Source organism: Diplotaxodon limnothrissa, linkage group LG14 (genome assembly GCF_057381915.1).
Source record: "Diplotaxodon limnothrissa isolate DT_005_m linkage group LG14, D_limnothrissa_male_GT1.1, whole genome shotgun sequence".
In the NCBI taxonomy this organism is placed as follows: Eukaryota; Metazoa; Chordata; class Actinopteri; order Cichliformes; family Cichlidae; genus Diplotaxodon; species Diplotaxodon limnothrissa.
In genome coordinates, this window is record NC_140609.1 from 29,981,039 (window position 1) to 29,999,775 (window position 18,737).

The 18,737-nt window shown below is 40.5% G+C and overlaps 1 protein-coding gene across 1 annotated transcript; it reads left to right on the top strand.

The window, feature by feature from the left end:
- Positions 1-16,498: 16,498 nt before the first annotated feature.
- Positions 16,499-18,253, top strand: rtn4rl1b (reticulon 4 receptor-like 1b). Its single transcript, XM_085370192.1, has 2 exons — positions 16,499-17,068; positions 17,360-18,253. Exons 1-2 carry the CDS (start codon positions 16,499-16,501, stop codon positions 18,251-18,253), a joined length of 1,464 nt encoding a protein of 487 aa, XP_085226318.1.
- Positions 18,254-18,737: the final 484 nt, after the last annotated feature.

Below are 18,737 nucleotides of genomic sequence, written 5' to 3' on the forward strand. Positions count from 1 at the left end.
TGGTAATAAGGTGGAAACACAAGATAGTAGTAGAGAAATAGCAAGTTATTACCACTTAATTACCAAGTAACTTATTATTATGCTATTAAAAAATTATCATATAGTATATAATATGGGTAAGGGGGTCAGAAATTGTGGGTAATAATGTGGAATCAAACATATTCCTATGAGGCAAAACAAATGAATAATAGTGCAGTAATGCTAACAATATTATAACTTGCTAGCATTAAAACAGCTGTGCATTAGAATTTCTATATGCAGACTTGTGGTAGTAACCTCATAATACTAAGGTTAAATTGGTTGATGGCACTATAGCCATTTCTTCTAAAAAGCGCCAGGCAAATACTGTTATCAGATTTTGGAAAAACTGAATACCACACACAGGATAAGGTGCTTTATAATTGTATTCCTCCTTTACAGCTCACTTAAAGGTGGCTTAATTCAACTTAGCATCCATAGGTTTCCCCTCTCTTCTTTCTCTGTCTTTACACTGTCTCATTGTCTTTCATTTTTTTCTGCCTTTTTTCCTTTCTTTGAAACTCCACCCTCACAATTTCTTGTGTAAACAAACCCCTCACTGGTTTCTCTCTCTCTCTCTCTCTCTCTCTCTCTCTCTCTCTCTCTCTCTCTCTCTCTCTCTCTCTCGCTCTTCGTCCTTGACTTTAGTTTTCCTTATCCATCTTCAAGGAGAGATGTAGGGAAAGTGGCTGGAGGGAATCATGTTTCATCATCCACCCATATGAACTGAGACAGGGCCTGACATCTTCTTTTGCAGCTGTTCGTCTGAATATCATTGTTGTTTATAACTTGCTGCAATATTCAGTGGAAGGCTCTCTGTTTGGTCACATGTCAAAAGAGTTCAAGGGACCAAGTCATTACATGCAACAAAAATTAGTCTCTGGCCATCACTGTGGGGGTGGTGGTGGGGGGAATAAACCACTTATCTGTGGAACGTCTGCAGCAAAGCACTTGGCTTTATAAGGAGAGAGAGGATTGGGAGCACTCACTAGTGAGTGGTAGTTGCATGCAGACAAGCAGCTGAGAAGGAGGGGGAAGCACTCACAAAGCCGAGTGTGGTTTGCCTCCAGAGGGTTCAGGTTTACAATGGAGAGCAGGAAAGCAAAACAGAAACTTGAAATGGCAGAGTTGTGGCAAAAGCAGCAGCTCTCTTGACATGATGAAACACCAGCATGTTTTCTGAAAAGACGAGGCGATTTTTCATGATCCTCAGATTTCACTTCATAGGCAACTGGCAAAGCATATGGAGTCAAGAATGAATTATTGTGTTATATATTTTTTAGGGTTTTGGCAATGGGACACTTTGAAGTGAATCTTTGGTTTGGTGTTGTGTTTTTTTTTTTTTCCTTTTTTAACTGGCTCACTAAATCCCATAAGCTGCTATAGTATCTCTAACAGCCAGACCGTGCTTTCTTTAATCATAACTAGACAGTGGCTGTGTTTTATCCAGCAAAGCCTCCTGCTTTGTAGTTTTGGGAAAGAACAACAGAATCAATTAAACAGCAAGGGGGACATGGCATGAGCAAGGAGGGGAGTAAATAATTGCAGAGACAGGTCGTGAAGAGGAACAGTAATTAACTATCCATTTATAAAAATGCAAGAGATAACATTCATGAGCTGTCACTGTTTACTCAGGACTGGAGGGACTTTATAACTGTCTCTCAGGAGTGAAGCATCCATAAACAGGCACAGGTACTGTATGTGTGCATTTGTTAAATGGAGACACACAAGTGACTCAAGGGCATCTCTAATACGCTGCAGAGAATGGAGCGAATGAAATGATAAGTTATCATGCTCAGCTGGAGCTAGACTATATGAAACCAAAGATGAACTGAATGAAGACAGAACAGTTTGAATAAAAAAGTGGAAAGACCAAGATAGAATCCAATCAGGAGAAAAACGGGTCTAAATGTGATTCGATGAAAACTGAACTCAACAAAGTCTTTTTCCCCTCTCATGAATCAAAAGTTACAGTAAATGCTGAGTGTGTTTGTTGGGGAAAAGTGTTGGGGGCCTTCAAGGTGATAAGGCCTGTAGAGGCCCAGTACATTAATGAATTGACATTACCCAAGGATCAATGGTGAAGCTCTCAGGATTTGAAAAACTACACTTAATGAAAAGGGATTACTCTCTTAAGATCAAGGTCCTCCACTTCACGTCTTCCCCTCGCTCCTCTTCTTTGGCTCTTTTGTATTCTGTTCCAAGCTCCCCCGCCCTTTCAGAACAATAAACACAAACACAGACTCTCATTTGCATTATGACAGGGTTTCCCCAATCAACTGGTTTTAATGAAGACTTTTGCTAGAAATGTACCATTACTGCATCTCATCTTTTTTGCACTGCATTGCTGTATGAGCACACTTTGTTAATTATAGTTCAATTGAGTCTATATTGGAAGTAAAACAGATTTTATATGTTACCTGGTTTTTGCTCACTAGGATATGAAATGTGCTGAAAGTTTGTACTTTTTTGTTTTTCAGTGACAGTGTGTGCAGTCACCTTAATCACAGCGATGATCGATTCTAATAGCAGCTCAGAGCAAAGGAAAACAAATCATGCTAAAATATATGGAAATTAGCTTCAAAAATGGTTCTGAAGAATCTTTGGTGATTTATAACATAGGTTCCCAACACACATACAGTAGTTTCAGGACTTATTCTTTGCTATTGTATCACCTACGAAGCACATTAAACATTCGGGGGATTTTAGTGTATATTAATAGCAAGGTGAATTATTACAGTGCAGACGTTCTTTGCAAGTTTTTGTGAATGTTTTGGTATATACATTCATAGCCATTGTTTTAGTAGTCGGTTGAACCCCTTTTGCCTTCAGAACTGACTTAATCCTTCATGGCGTAGACCCAACAAGATGCTGGAAACATTAACCTGAGATTGATGTGAATTGCCCATTTTACCACATCCTAAAGCTGCTCTTTTTAATTGGAATCTGGTGACTCTAAAAGCCATTTGTGTACAGAGAATTCACAATCATGTTCAAGAAACTAGTTACGCTGTTTTGAGCTTTCTGACATGGTACCATATCCTGCTGGCAGCACACTAAAGAGATAGACATGGTCAGTAACAATACTCAGATAGACTGTGGCGTTTAAATGACGCTCAGTTGGTACTACGGGGACCAAAGTGTGCCACAAAAATATTGCCCACGCCATTACACCAACAGCAGGCTGAATTATCGATACAAAGCAGGATGGACCAAGCTTTCATGTTGTTTATTTCCAAATTTCTACGATCCACATGCTGCAGCAGAAGGTGAGATTTATCAGTCCAGGCAATGTTTTTCTAATGCTCCATTGTCTAATTTTGTTGAGCCCATATCAGTTGTAGCCTCACTTTCCTGTTCTTAGCAGACAGGAGCTGCACCCAGTGTGCTGTAGCACATCTGCTTTAACGTTCAGTGTTTGGGGCATCAGCTTCTTATCAGCTTTCTGGTCATCATGAAGACATTTTCACCCAAAGAACTGCTGCTCACTGGACATTTTTTTTTTGTAAACCCTAGAGATGCCTGTATGTTACAATCTAAATACATCAGCAGGGTCTGAAAAACTCAGACATGCCTCTTTGGCACCAACAACCATGTCAAATTAACTAAAATCCTCTTGCTATCCCATTCTGGTACTTGAATTTAAACAGGGCACCTTGACCATCTCTACATGCTTAAACGCATTAAGCTGCAGCAATGGGATGGGCTGATGCGCATTAATAAACAGTTGAGTAGGAGTACTTAATGAAGTGGCGAGTGAGTGTATTTATCTTATGGGTGGAAGGAACAAGCTATGGCTTACCTTTTAACAGTTTCTTTCTTTTTTTTGTCCTTTTCTACATTTGCTTTTTTAATTAGATGGTGACTTTGACAGCGTCCTGATTTTGGTATTTTAATGGTCACACCCACAAATATGTGAAATGTTGAGGAAAACCAAGGGTTTAAGCAGCTTTTTAGGACTTTCATTCTGCTGCTACAAGGCACTGGCTTTCTCTACTGAATTTTGGGTGTTTACAATTGTATTCGCTAACTTCTGAAACAGGCTGCTTTTCTAAACTCGCTCACATAGAGCGTTTGGCACTCTAAATGCAGAATTTGAATGGAGTTTTCATTTGCTTACTTGCTCATTTGTTCATTTGTGTTAATTTGTAAACCTAACACAGTTGACCTGTATCAATTTATGTACTTCATGAGAGTGAGCACCTGCACATTCATTTGTACACTGTGTGTACACAGCACTTAATATAGTGTGCGGTACACTCATGCTTGTATTGCGTACCACGTCTGCCTCTAGATCGTCTTTCAGCTCTGACTTCCACCGTGTTTCATCCTCGCATCTGTTGGTCATCTTTTGAACATATGAACCACATTGAATTGTTGTTCCCTGTGCAGGCTTTTTTTTTTAACTTTATTTCTATCTAAAGCTGTTAGCTAGTTAGTTAAGACTCATGAAACTCAGTGTGTGTGTGTGTGTGTGTGTGTGTGTGTGTGTGTGTGTGTGTGTGTGCCTCTATGTACATGGAGCACCAAACTCTCACCTGCTATGAATAATTGATCTGTTGAATCTAGGGCGCATGAGGTTTGTATGCAAGAAGGCAGCTGCTGCAGCAGGAAGGTGCCTTACAGTTTGTTTTAAAAGAAACATGTAAGGGCTACCAGGATGTCGAGATTAGTGAACTAGAAAATGGCACGGTTGTCTGTAGACATGGATCTATACTGGCCTGATGACTCCAAAGCAGAGCTATGCAACTCTAAATCATTAATCAGAAAAAAAAGCTTTTAGTGGCATGTACTGTAGCTGGAATGGGCTATACAAAAATATAAAAGGAGAGGTATTGTCATTTCTACATGTGTCAGCATGGTGCAATCAATCACAACAATTGATGTAAAAAATCTGAAGGAAATTTTCAGGACTTGATTGTAGAACAAAGGTTCTTGACAATTGGGGAAAAATGTCTCGATATTTGTTTATAAATAGCAACACAATGACAATTTGATAGGTAAAAACAATCTGAATAAACACGAAATTATTCCTGTTAGTGTGACATTGTTAAGTCATCCAGTAAACTCACGTTACCTGTGCTAAGATTATAGTCTTTCAGCTGACAGGTATGTGAAATGAAGGGGAGTTTGATGTAAAACTCCAATCAGATTGAGGCAAATTGTAGGGTACATCACCGTGCTATTAGACTGATTATAAATAATAGATTTTTATATTTTGTGTTGCTGTTTGAATTTGAAAATGAGAAAGAAATCACTTTTACTTTTGGCCCACACTGGTCATTCCACTCTGCTTTTCTAAGCACTGTGTTAATTTATTAACTCCACGGGGAAATTTCAATACTTTGCATTCCCCTTCTAGAGAAACATCAAAGCACAGGGTCAGTTAAAGAGCATCAGCCCTGGAGCTGGTAATGATTCAATGCCTTGTTCAGTTTCTTCACTGGGGAGATGCTTGCTGACACAAGGCTTGTAAGCAAGTCCTCCGGTACATAGAGTAACTGCAAGTCCTGTAGACATGTTTTCCCATGTGCACTGGCACTCTTTAAAAACAACCTCCCACTTCTCCAATTACATCTTTCTTAAATTAGATGGAGTCGGCAGATTAACTTATTGTTCGAGACTCTTTTGTCATTTGCTCCTTCTCCGTCTGCCGGCTCACTGTCACACAGTATCACTACAGCTGAGTTGTCACTCTGACAAAGACATGCAATGATTGGCTATGCTGCACTCTGTCACTGACATACATGCGCATGATTGAACAAAACACAGCAACTGGACCAGCCAGTCAGCTGTTAGAAGCTATAAAGTCAGCAAAAAACTCTGCAAAGAATTATTAAGTGCGCGGCACAGGAAACTGGAAGGAGTGTTATAGAGCCTGTGTATGCTAAGCTTCAATTGCTTGGTGCATTTATTTTTAAAAAGCCAACTATTTTATCTATTTGTTTAATCAAAGAGAAATCATAATTTAAATTAATTTAGATCCACTCTTCCAACTCAAAATATACTTGCGATAATGAAAGAAAATTTGCAATAATGATATTTATGACAATGTTTTATCAGTGATTGCAGCTTGCAGCCTGCAGCATTGATTAGTGCAAACAAAATGAGGGGCGCTTTCCACCCTTCTTTTCCAATCAGCTGCTGTCATTGATGATGGACTACCCTTTTCAAAGTGAGAATCTACTGCCACGATTTGCCAGCGGCAGCATTATAGTGCAATTGTAGTGATACAGCATTTATACAGTGACACAGCATAAGCCAAATAACAAAAGTAGCCAAGGTTGTGTTTTCAGTGGAAATTTTAAGTAAACACATAACTGCTTAACACTTTACTTTAATGAGGACAAAAGTGACTTAAAATAGTTGCACGATCTTGTCACATAATAAAACTAAGAAATGATACATGTTGTGTTTTGGGTCAAAGTTTTTAACTAGTGCCCAGTGCTCTAAGTGCCCCTTTATTATCATGTAACTACTTCAGTAATTTGCATCAACCTCCTTATTTCTCCAGCAAAGTTAGTAATTTATTTACTTTTGGATTGCACATCATCAGCTGTTAGTATCTCCTCAAATACCTTCATAGTCTGGTTGTTCTCAGTGCTGTGTATTATCCTCAAATAGTGAAACAAGTTTGTTGTTTTCACCTTTAGCAGGAATAGTTTTCTTGCATATGTTGCAAAGTATTGTTTTCTTTTGAGTAGCTCCGTTTTTAGGTACAAAATCTGTATCGGAGACTGACATGTGGTTCTCGATCTCGGACGTTCCTGGGCTTGTGTAGTTCCCTGTGGAACATAAGTACATAACGTCACTGTATCACCGCTAATGCTTTGGTTATGTTTGTTTGCTTGCCTTTAGGAAAAATGTTAGGTGTGATCAAAACATTTTGAGAGGAGATCAACTAGAATTAAAAAAACCTTCAATTATTTCAGTTTGGCTGTTCTCACATTCAAGACCCTCTTCTTGGGCATGTCCAGACAACATCCAGTGCAACTGCTTTTCCAGATTGGTCCCACTGAGGCAAAATCAAAAATAGCATCCAGTCCGGAAGTTTATGAGAATGTCATTTTTAAATTGAGGAACACACAAACAAAACAATGTGAGATTGGAAAATGCAAATCCAGTAATGCTGTTGATTGTTATGAATCTCTTCCCCACTGGCATTCATCTAGTATTACTTTCTGATGTTCTTTTAATCATCCATTATATTATACCAAACTTCTCAGAGCTTTGTAAGACTGTTTTAGCTGATAAAATAACATAAGGTAAGAAGTACTACTTTAAGTAAACAAAAATATTTGATTCAGTTCACAGCAAATTTTACTTATATAGCACCAAATCACAACAACAGTTGTCTCAAGGCGCTGTTATATTATTCATTCTGTTATTACTAAAAACAAATTGCAATTGGCTTATTTACACATATTACCTCTGTGTGTTATTAATCAGAATCAGAATCAGAATCAGAATCAGAATGGGTTTATTGCCAGATGTTGAGGTTTACAACATTAGGAAATTGCTGCGGTGCTTCAGTGCAGACAATAAGAATTAAAGTGCTATGTAGAAAGGAAGATATGTGCATGAGATATACATGAGATATATACATGAGAATAAGAATTATGAGTGCTACGTAGAAAGATATATACATGAGTGCAGGTGGTGATCAGTGCCAAACATATATACATGAGAATAAGAATTATGAGTGCTACGTAGAAAGATATATACATGAGTGCAGGTGGTGATCAGTGCCAAACATGAAATGATGCAGTGACACAGCGTAGGGTCATGTGTTAGTGGCGGGGACAGTCATGTGGTTATTGTTCATGTGTCCAACAGCAGAGGGGAAGAAACTGTTCTTGTGGCGAGAGGTTCTGGTGCGAATGGACCGGAGCCTCCTGCCTGAGGGGAGCAGGTCAAACAGACTGTGTCCAGGGTGAGAAGGGTCAGCTGAGATCCGGGCTGCACGCCGCAGTGTCCTGGAGGTGTACAGGTCCTGCAGAGATGGGAGTCTGCAGCCAATCACCTTCTCAGCAGAGCGCACAACACGCTGCAGTCTCTGTTTGTCCCTGATAGTGGCTCCAGCGTACCACACGGTGATGGAGGAGGTGAGGATGGACTCGATGATTGCAGTGTAGAATTGCATCATCGTCCGTGTTGGCAGGTTGAATTTCTTCAGCTGCCTCAGGAAGTACATCCTCTGCTGGGCTTTCTTGATGACGGAGGTGATGGTGGGCTCCCACTTCAGGTCCTGGGTGATGGTGGTACCCAGGAAGCGGAATGAGTCCACAGAGGTGATGGGGGTGTCAGTCAGGATGATGGGGGGGAGTGGGGCTGTGTGCTTCCTGAAGTCCACAATAATCTCCACTGTCTTCTGGGCATTCAGCACCAGGTTGTTGTGGCTGCACCAGGACACCAGACGTTCAACCTCCCTCCTGTAGGCAGACTCATCCCCGTCAGAGATGAGCCCAATGACGGTGGTGTCATCTGCAAACTTGATTAGCTTGACAGACTGGTGGGTGGAGGTGCAGCAGTTGGTGTACAGGGAGAAGAGCAGAGGAGAAAGAACACAGCCCTGAGGGGAGCCGGTGCTGATGGTCCGGGAGTCCGAGACATTCTTTCCCAGCCTCACGTGCTGCTTCCTGTCCGTCAGGAAGTCAGTGATCCACCGGCAGATGGGATCAGGCACATTCATCTGGGAAAGCTTGCCTCGGAGATGGTCTGGAAGGATGGTGTTGAAGGCAGAGCTGAAGTCCACAAACAGGATCCTGGCGTAGGTTCCTGGGGAGTCCAGATGCTGCAGGATGAAGTGTAGGGCCATGTTGATGGCGTCATCTACAGACCTGTTGGCTCTATATGCAAACTGCAGGGGGTCCAGGAAAAAAAAAAAAGAAAAGTTTTGTTGTCTTATTAACAGTAAAAGCAATGGTGCAATATTTTTTGGTTTGGGTTTTTTGGTTATACTGGCTAACATCATTGTTTATGAAGACATGGTAAAGAAAGCTTCAAATTAATTAAAAAGGTCTTCTTCTCTGGGATCTCATATGTACAGCTGTACTTTCATTCAGAAATAAAATTTCAGTATCTTGTGAAATAAGACTGAAGAGGTATAGATATCCATTCATATCCATTTATACTGCGAATCACACTGTAAAGATTTCTCTGCATTTGTAGCGTTAGAGGCTGTAAACACCTCTGAGAGCCAATATAAAGTATAATTATTAGCCACTCCACCAACGGGAATTGTGTTATAAATGCTATCACTTTAATAGAACTACAGTTTGTGAACTACATATGGATATGCTTTGGATGATTTATATAAGTTTGGCAGAACCATTAATTTAGTTTGGGCAGTGCAGTGCAATATCGCCACAGGGAGTGCAATATATTTGAATCATTTTGCTTTGTGCTGTCATGATAAATGAAAGTAGTTGGTGGCTGATAGTGTTGCTGTCAACAGTCGTGATTTTTGGCTAGTGTACCTGTGTAAGAATATGCATGGATGGTGTGTACATGCTGTATGCATGCATAAGTGTATGTATGCATTTGCAGCTGTGCATACATGCATGATGTATGGCATCAGTGGATTTAAGAGAATAATCTGAAGGTGTGAAGTGTAAAAGAGCAGGAGGTACAGATGCTGTTTAGAGTCCAAGCGGAATTAACTCTTAAGTCAGTTAATTAACATGTTGGTATTAAACATCTGTGGATAGCTCAGCCATCAGCCTTGCTCCTCTTTGCCTGGCTTCTTCAGCATCTCCAAATTCCGTCTTTGAAATACACAAACTTTATATACTCAAACACTCTCCACAAATCTTTTCCGTTAGTCTATACATGCGCTGTAAGATGTCGCTTCTTTAGAGGAGTTATTTTTAGGACCTCTGAACTGAGAAACCCTGTTGCCACTCGTACAATGTCTGCCTACTTTATGTTTAACTTCCCTCTGGTTTGTCTGCTCCTTTTTTATGTGCTGGTGTGCTGTGTAGCATCTAACCAACATTCTCAGTTGCAACTGTCTGCAGCAGGGAGTAAAAGTAAGAGAGGCCTCTGTCATTGTTTTATAGATCTATCAAGGGCCACACAACTGACCTGCCAGTACTGTTAACAATACCAGACAGCCATAATATAGCACTTGGCAAGTTAGAAATATCAGTCAAGAGGGAAATACAATGGTCTGTATAACCCTGACATAACTTGGCAGCTTGTGCCAGCCTGCTATGTGACTGGGCTTCAGTTCTCACCTGCTCTCTATACTTTTACTGTTCTTCTCTCTTGGCAGGGATGTAATCAGAAACATGAAGCCATTCTGTCCCTTGAAAAGAAGCCAAGCAGACAGAAGAGTGATCAAATTATAATTAATGTGCAGGAAGTGGTCACACTGTGGAAGACTGTTGACAGCTTACAGCTTCACAGCACACACTGTGCTGATATGCATGGAACAAATCACAGGAATAAAACATGGAAAAGAACAACCAAATGTAAATCAACAGCAAGAGCCCTGCTGCTCTGAAAAACAACTTGTGGAATTTAACTTAGTCCTCTGAATATTTTCTGAAGATCTCGACACTCCTAAAGTCTCATTATATGAAGTGATGAGGTGAATTAAGGTAAAAACTAATTGATTTCCTGCATAAAATCTTATGCAGTTAATATTCTCCTCACACACACACACGGGAAAAGATACCTCAGTTTGTTGATACCTCTCCACCAGAAGAATATCATGGCGATACTCTGTATTTCTGCAAAAAAAAAACCAATTATATTCTGCTACATTTCTAAAAGGTCTGCAGCATTGTCACTGTTCTCACCCATTTTTATTTCATTCACCAGAAGAATAGTCATGCAACCTTATGAGGCAATATTGCCTGTAGTGGGGTCGGGAAATGGCAAATGAGACAAAATCTATAACATTTTGCAGTCAATTGTAAAATAGAGAAAAAAAACAAATATTCCCCGGCAAGTGTTGTCGGTCACAGCTGTTGGCAGGGGCGTTCATGTGTGAGTTTGCTGTTCAGTCAGAGAATAATGGCAGTAATCAGTGCTTTTAACAAGTCAACAGAGAAATACTTTAAAAATGCTAATGAGAAAGAGCTTGAGTGAAAGTATAATTTTTGTGCCATTACGGCTGTTTCTTTTTCCTTGAACAGTAAATACTTGCATGTGTGCTTTTGTTCCAGCTTTGCTAATTAAAATAAATCAATCAATCACTGACCCACACTGAAAATGTCAGGAGCTGACGTTCTGCTTGCTATGAAAGGCTTATGTAAGTTAATACGAACAGAAACGATTGAATGCAAAAACACAATTTAAAGAGGTTAAGTTTCACTGCGGCCTTGTGTCTTAAGACTCTTGTTAAAATTGTTTAATGTTTGCAAGTCAAACCATCTAGGAAAAACACACACACATATATAAGAAGATGTGATCATTTATTCAACAGTCCAGTGCACTGACTTATAATTATTGACCACTGTATGCATGACCATGATTGCGAACATGTTTTGAGTGCTAAGTGAGCTGAGACATTATTTAGAACCAGCCAATAGTAGAGGCAAAAACACCAGAGAGCTTATCAGGGTCTTTGGAGAGACACAGGAAATTGAGTTTGTCCAGTCTAATGATGGGCAGAGTCTCACGGCTTTACAGACGTACTATTTCTCTCCTATTAGCAAAGATGTGTTATTCATGAGGGCAAAGCTAGTGTGAACTACGTTTCATTGATATTCTACACAGTCACTTCTCATTGTCTGGCAAGGGACCCGTGCCATTCTGTTTTATTCATTCATTTATCTTTTTCTATTTCTAACCCTCAAAAAAAAAAAGGAACTTGGTGATGACGATGGTCAAGGGGTCAAAAGTGATTGTCTCTGTAAAGAGCTATGGATACCCTTTCTCATCAGTGGGAAACTTTATGGGAAAATTGGAAGGTGAAAGACCTGTGATGCAAAGTGAAGTGTTAATAGACAGGCCAGACTCCTACCAGAAATAGCTGTGCTTTTTCCTTTTCCAAAAACACATTATCTCTCTTTCAGAGCTTCACCTTTTTTCTGCCAAATTCCAATAGGCACTATTGGCATATATATGCACTGTCATGCCCAAAAGCTATTTATATAATACAATATGAGCTGAAAGGCGTATTGTGTGAGCACACAATGCAGTTATGATAAACACTAATTTCTTTACATTTAACGTCAGCATTCCCACATAATGCTTATTTGTTCCTCTGTGCTGAAAACCAGTCTCCCTATTGAAAATCTCTATAAGCAAGAGTAATTCAGCCTTTTATGCTTGTCATGCTGACATGATCTGCCATGTCGCTGAACCGGCTACACGTGTTATGTGATGTGGCATTGTGTGAATCAGTCCCTGTGTGCAATTATATTTCCATCTGTATTTCACGTAGCGTTTAGTGGCACAAGTACTAGGGCTGAACGATATATCGCATTTGCGATAATATCGCGACATGATCAAGTGCAATTTTCTAACCGCAAAGGCTGCGATTATACTCTGGACATGTCCAAATTCATGGGCTGCATCCTCCTGAGGCCGCATTTGTAGACCGATTACGTCACAGCGACGCGCCGAAGGCTGTCCAAATTACTACCATATCCCAGAATTCATAGCGCGGCCCAGCCAAACTCCAGTTTCCAGCAATGGCGGCCGCTACTAAGTTTTAAAATTACTCATACTAATCTTTCTGGGTCACAAAATAAACTTTTAACATATTTTCAGGCGAGAAAGTAGCTGTGTAAACATCAAATATCTGCTCGGTTTATCAAGATATCCCATATTTGCAAAAGTGCTTCGACGTTTTCAGAGGCGTCTGCTACCCACCAGCTCGACAGCTAGCCGGGAGCTCGAGGGTTACTGATGCGGCCGAGAACGGCACAACTCCCGGCACATCATTTTCAGATCACCGCGGAGTTTCGCTGCTCGGGTTAAACGTAATATATAAGTCACTTAGACAACCTAAAAATGTTATTTTTGGGCTTTTTTCAGTGTTTTGTTTGTTCGTGAGTAAATCGGTTTGGCTGAGATTAAAGTTATTAGATTAGATAAAATAAAACTTTATTAATCCCCCGGGTGGGTTCCTCCTTGGTTTTCACACAGCTGACTAAACGTCAAACAGAAAACTTATTAAACAGAAGTATGAGACAGTCGAGAATTTACGCCAGTGTCTGGTTATATTTTAGATAGCAAGAAGCAGACGGCCGAGTTTATTAAACTCCACCGAGACAGCGGTGACGCAGATCAGAAGGCTAGACCGTCCAGTTTCACGCCTTTAAATTTTAAAGGCGTGTTTGTGTGTGTGTTTATACAATTGCTATTATGTTTGCACTTTATGTGTAATGTTACTGACTGCAGAGATCAGTAAGATGTGTGTATTTTTTATTTATTAGTTTTATTTATTTAATATTATTTTTTAATTGAATGACTGTCTAGTAGTTCACAGATGTCGAAAAACTGAGTGTGGTAAAGCCACTGATTTTTTTTATATATATTTCTGCAATCTGCACATTGTACTGACTTTCATTTTAATGTTTACACCAGGGTTCCTTGTCAGCACTTTATGCTCAGATGTTTGTAAGCTAAAAATAAACTATTGTGTATGTTCAAATATACTGTTGTGATTGAAGAAGTTAAATAAAAATGTCAGTCATCAATTCATGCATCACCTCATGTCATCATAACAGAGGTCTGTCTTCCAGGAAAGAACAGTTTAAAATTAATGTAATATAGTATTGGCCATACTATATGATGTATTGCTTGTCTTTGTTTAATAATACAGAAGACAAAGACCTTAAAAAATAATCGCATATCGCATCGCAATCGCAATATTGGGGCAAAAAATCGCAATTAGATTATTTTCCATAATCGTTCAGCCCTAGCAAGTACAGTGCATGTAGAGATCACTGAGCTGGCAGGTATTAAAGTCTCCAGTGGAAATAGTGGAGATGCACGTTACGGCGGCTGCAAAACAAAGCACAAATGCCCTGAGCGTAACTGGAAACACTGAAAAAGGTGTTTGGAGCTCCCCAGAACCTAAATATGCATGGAGAACAGATTATGTCAGATTGTTTCACCATCAAAAGGGCATCCACATTATACAGTATGTTCATGTAATTTAAAGCCTCATCTGGGCTGACATTAAAACATTTTATTCATAGGGGAGGAATAAACATTGCACCTTTTTCTGCAAAGTGGTAAAGAAATAAAGAAACATTCATTTTAGGGCAGGGTAAAGAATCTATTACTTTGTCCTGACAAGCTGAGGAGAGTGAGAGGCGAGGAGGCGCGTCCTTATGTGTCCAACATGATTAGCAGATTACTGATTCAAATTGTCTCCCTATCAAGGCAGCATCTACATTCTCATCCCCTTGCTTTCCCTGTGTATCAGACTTATCACTGTCTTTGGACTGCTCAGACAATTTAGCTGAAGACATGCATGAAGTAAGGTGTTAATGGAAATAGTTTAAGGCCTCAGAAAATAGTTATTTGAGTGATAAGATCGGTTTTATGAAAAATAGAATCCCTTGGATGAATTCCTGCAGCGAGCCTAGTGAAATAAGTATCTAATCTGAGAAGGAATATAAAAGCATTAGAAGGATGACATTTGTTTTATTGTGTGCATTCTTCCTCAAAATGTGTCTTCTGTAAAGGTCAATTTACTAATAAAATGTGACACCCATACCAAATGAAATGATTAGAAGGCCGCATCTCAAGTTTGCGCTTGTTCCTGCATAATGCAAATTTTCCTGAAAGCGTGGCTGGAGAATTTACTGTGTCTTGTCTTATTTGTCTGATAAATAAAGCAAACCTTTATGTTCCCAATGGTAATGCAAAACATTTCCACCTATTTACTCAGTCAGCGGGTGCCACGCTTGATACATGGCCACAGAAATGGAAAGTAGAGAGAAAAATTTGAGGTATAAAAAAAGCCTGCAGAGTGACAAATAAGTGGAACAGTTCTCGTTTGTTATTGATTGTGTTAAAAATCCGGTAGCCCTGATGCAGGTCATGACAGTAACATCACAAGTCTAAAAAAAGATTAGGTTTGTTGAAGTTATCTTACGGCATGTCTCGGTCTCTAAAATTATATTCACCTGTATACCAGCACACAGAAACACGCTCTTACACTCAACCTTTATGACTGTGTTCAACTGTGAAGAATCACCTCATTTAGTGAGCACATTTCTGGTTCAGGAGGATGCATGCATTTCCATTGTTGCCCAGTGGCAGGGCTTAACAAATAGGATTAGATCCGTGCCCGAGAGAGCACACTTGTGTTCAGGTGACACACCGCTCCATGCTTCGGCTCTGCAACTAGACACAGAGAATTACTGTTAAAGGTCAGTGGAGTCAGACGCTGAATGTCACAGCTTAGCCACAGTTTGGCAAGAAAATACATTCAGATAAATAGCCCCTTCTCTTGGTAGAGAGTAATTCTGCCCCTGAATTTCCAGCATAAAAGACCCAGGATTATAGGGTGAGTTAAAAGGCAACAGAGGCATATCGATTAGAGGCAGTGAATCACAGCTCCACTATGCTGTGAATAATAAACTGGGTAGAAGACAGCCAGGGGTTTTCAGATGGAACCTTCATGACAGGCTGTGAGTTGTGTTCATTTTAGATGAGACCTCAGATAAGTCACATCTCCCATCTCAAGGATTGCAGGAATCATGTCACTGATCAGAAAGTGCCTCAGAGTAGCTTACTACAAGTTTAAATAAGCATTCCACACCCCATTTAACAACACAAAGTGACTGATCACAGCCTGACAAAGAAGTGCCAGTGGACTCAGCAAAGGGAGTGGACTCTTGATAGCATATCTCCCAAAGGTGGGAGAGAATTGGAAAGCATCATTTCTGAAATAGCTGCATATGTGTCGAATCAGAGAAGTGTTGCACCAGAGATTCAGTCAGTTTCACTGAGGCATCTTGTGACTCAATGGAGCAGGTGTTATTGTTTGCCGTCTTTAATAGACTCCTCATTGCGGGCCTAAACAAACTTATCTGATTTGGGCTGCAAACTGTGAGCGAGAAGGTCCATATGCGTACACACTCAGTGCCACGAGTGAAAAAATCAGAGAGCTGATGTAAGCGCAGTGTTAAAACAAAGCACATAATGGACTTAGGATGAGCTACGCATGTCTTTGACTGGCACAGAAACAGATGATGAAACAGTGGAAAAATCACAGATTCTGTGTTATTTTTTCGTTGCCTGTGTTGTATAACTTCAATATGATGCTAATTTTTACCCAGAGAACTGGTGTGGATATAGAGATAGCAATTTTTGTCTGTTTGAACGACCAGCCTTTTGGTCCACGATGAAATATGACAAGCAATATGTTGTAGATTGCCAGCCATTTATTCTACAGATATATTAAAGGTCGAAATGGGACCTTAACTGTCTTACTGAAAAATATAATGTGATTACAGTATTGCATTACTTTGTAATGGTTTACACCCAAAGCTGATGGTTTTATATGCAGTATTTAAGTTTTTTAAGTACTGAACTAAATACAGAGGTTCTAAGTCACAAGTTGCAGTTATTTAATTTTTCTTTGTTGTGTTTCTTTGTACGTGTGTGTGTTCAAACTGCAGGCTGTGGACTGGAGTTCCTGCTGGTTCTCTGTGGGCTTGAGTTTTCTTGGTCCTGCCCCCGTCACTGTATCTGCTACACTGCACCCAGCACCGTCTCCTGTCAAGCCCACAACTTCCTGTCGGTACCTGATGGAATTCCTCCCGACAGCGAGCGCATCTTCCTACAGAACAACAAGATCCATCGCTTACTACGAGGACACTTCAGCGCCAACACCGTCACTCTCTGGATCTACTCCAACAATATCACATACATTGAGCCATCGACCTTTCATGGCTTCACATTGCTGGAGGAGCTGGATCTAGGAGATAACCGCCACTTGCGGTCCTTGGCTGAAGACACTTTTCATGGGCTGAGTCGGCTCAACGCACTTCACTTGTACCGTTGTGGACTCGGTTCACTTCCAAATAACATTTTCCAAGGTCTCAGAAATCTTCAGTATCTCTACTTGCAGGTATACTTTGTACACAATTTGTCTTTTACGTGTTCATTTCTTTATCACTAAGACTACTAATGCTGTTCATTTTATATAAATGCACTCAAACACAACCCACACAGAGTAATCATGCGATGTCAAGACTTTGATGAGTCAACTAAATGACAAGCTAATCTTGCATTGGTAGGGTTAGGAATGCTCTAATTGAGTAACAGGGGGCTTACTCTCTGAGACACTTGAAATTGAAAAGATGAAAACAGATTGATGAAACTTCTTCATAAAGATTTTTATTTCCATGTGTCTTTCCAGGATAACCACCTGAAGTACCTGCAGGATGACACATTTATGGATCTCCACAACCTGAGCCACTTATTCCTGCATGGAAACCGTTTGTGGAGCCTTAACCAGAACACCTTCAGAGGTCTGCGAGCCTTGGACCGTTTGCTTCTGCACCAAAACCAGATAGAGTGGGTTGACCGTTTGGCCTTCCATGACCTAAAACGTCTCACCACCCTCTACCTGTTTAACAACTCCCTGATAGAGCTGTCTGGACAGTGCCTAGACACGCTGCCTGCCCTGGAATACCTACGTCTTAATGACAATCCTTGGTCATGTGACTGCAAGGCCCTGTCATTATGGGAGTGGTTAAAACGATTCAGAGGTTCAACATCTTCCGTTGGGTGCCAGTCACCAGTTGATATGGTTGGGAAAGACCTCAAGGAGCTCCGAAAGGAGGACTTCCCCAACTGTTCACCAACTGTTCCAAGCTCAGAATCCAGGGCCCAGACTAACAATTTATCTGGAACAGTGAATCCATCTATGAATCGTGGAGTAGCACTGGGTTCCGGAGGGCAGACCAACATAGTGCATCCCTCAAGACCTGGTCGTTCTCGAAACTGCACAAAGCCTCGTAACAGGGTGAGCAAAGGGAAAGGTGACAACGAGGTTCACCATTCAAAGGAGGTCATGGCAGACAAAGAAGATTCCTCCCCAGATTTCACAGAGGGGGGAAAACATGACCACACATCCCCAGATGGCACAGTCACAAGAAGAAAGCACAAGTGTACTCCCCGGACCACTGTTCGCCCCCCTAGTGGGGTTCAACAAGCCAACAATAGGGCAACCTTATCCCAGTCTTTACTACATGCCAACGCCCTCTTTGTGGCCTTGATAGTGACAAATACTGACTACATTCTCCGCTGACCTTCAGAGGGTTTAGGCAATGCTAATCACAAAAAATAAGTCCTCAGATCCTCTCTTGCTCCTGCACTACAAAGGCCTGAGTGTCTTTTTATGTATGTGTGTGAATTGATTATATGTGTAAACGTAGTGTAGGGAGCTTACCTGTTCAAACTGAAACAGGTATCAAAGCATCAAACATCAACAAGAGCAAAACTCACAGCACAAAAATGGGAGAGACTGAGAATGATAGGTGACATGACAGGTAAATGCAGACCAAGCTTGCACTGCCAACACCAATATGATTTAATCACTGTACGTATTTGTGTCTTATACATTTTAAGTTTCCTTTTAAGTAAGCTGGAGTTCTAACAACCACAATTTGGTGAAAAGAGAACAAAGAATACAGTGGAGCTTGCAGGGTAAAACTTGTTAGCTAGTTGGCTCTGAAATGGATAAGACAGGTCTTCAAGTGCCCCATTGAGCTTTATGTTTGAGTATAAATGCG

Bases quoted from the DNA above. Each gene is read 5' to 3' on its own strand.
- rtn4rl1b (XM_085370192.1), top strand. From the start codon at position 16,499: ATGCAGTATTTAAGTTTTTTAAGTACTGAACTAAATACAGAGGTTCTA. The intron at 17,069-17,359 runs GTATACTTTGTA...GTGTCTTTCCAG, and splicing joins TTCAGTATCTCTACTTGCAG to GATAACCACCTGAAGTACCT.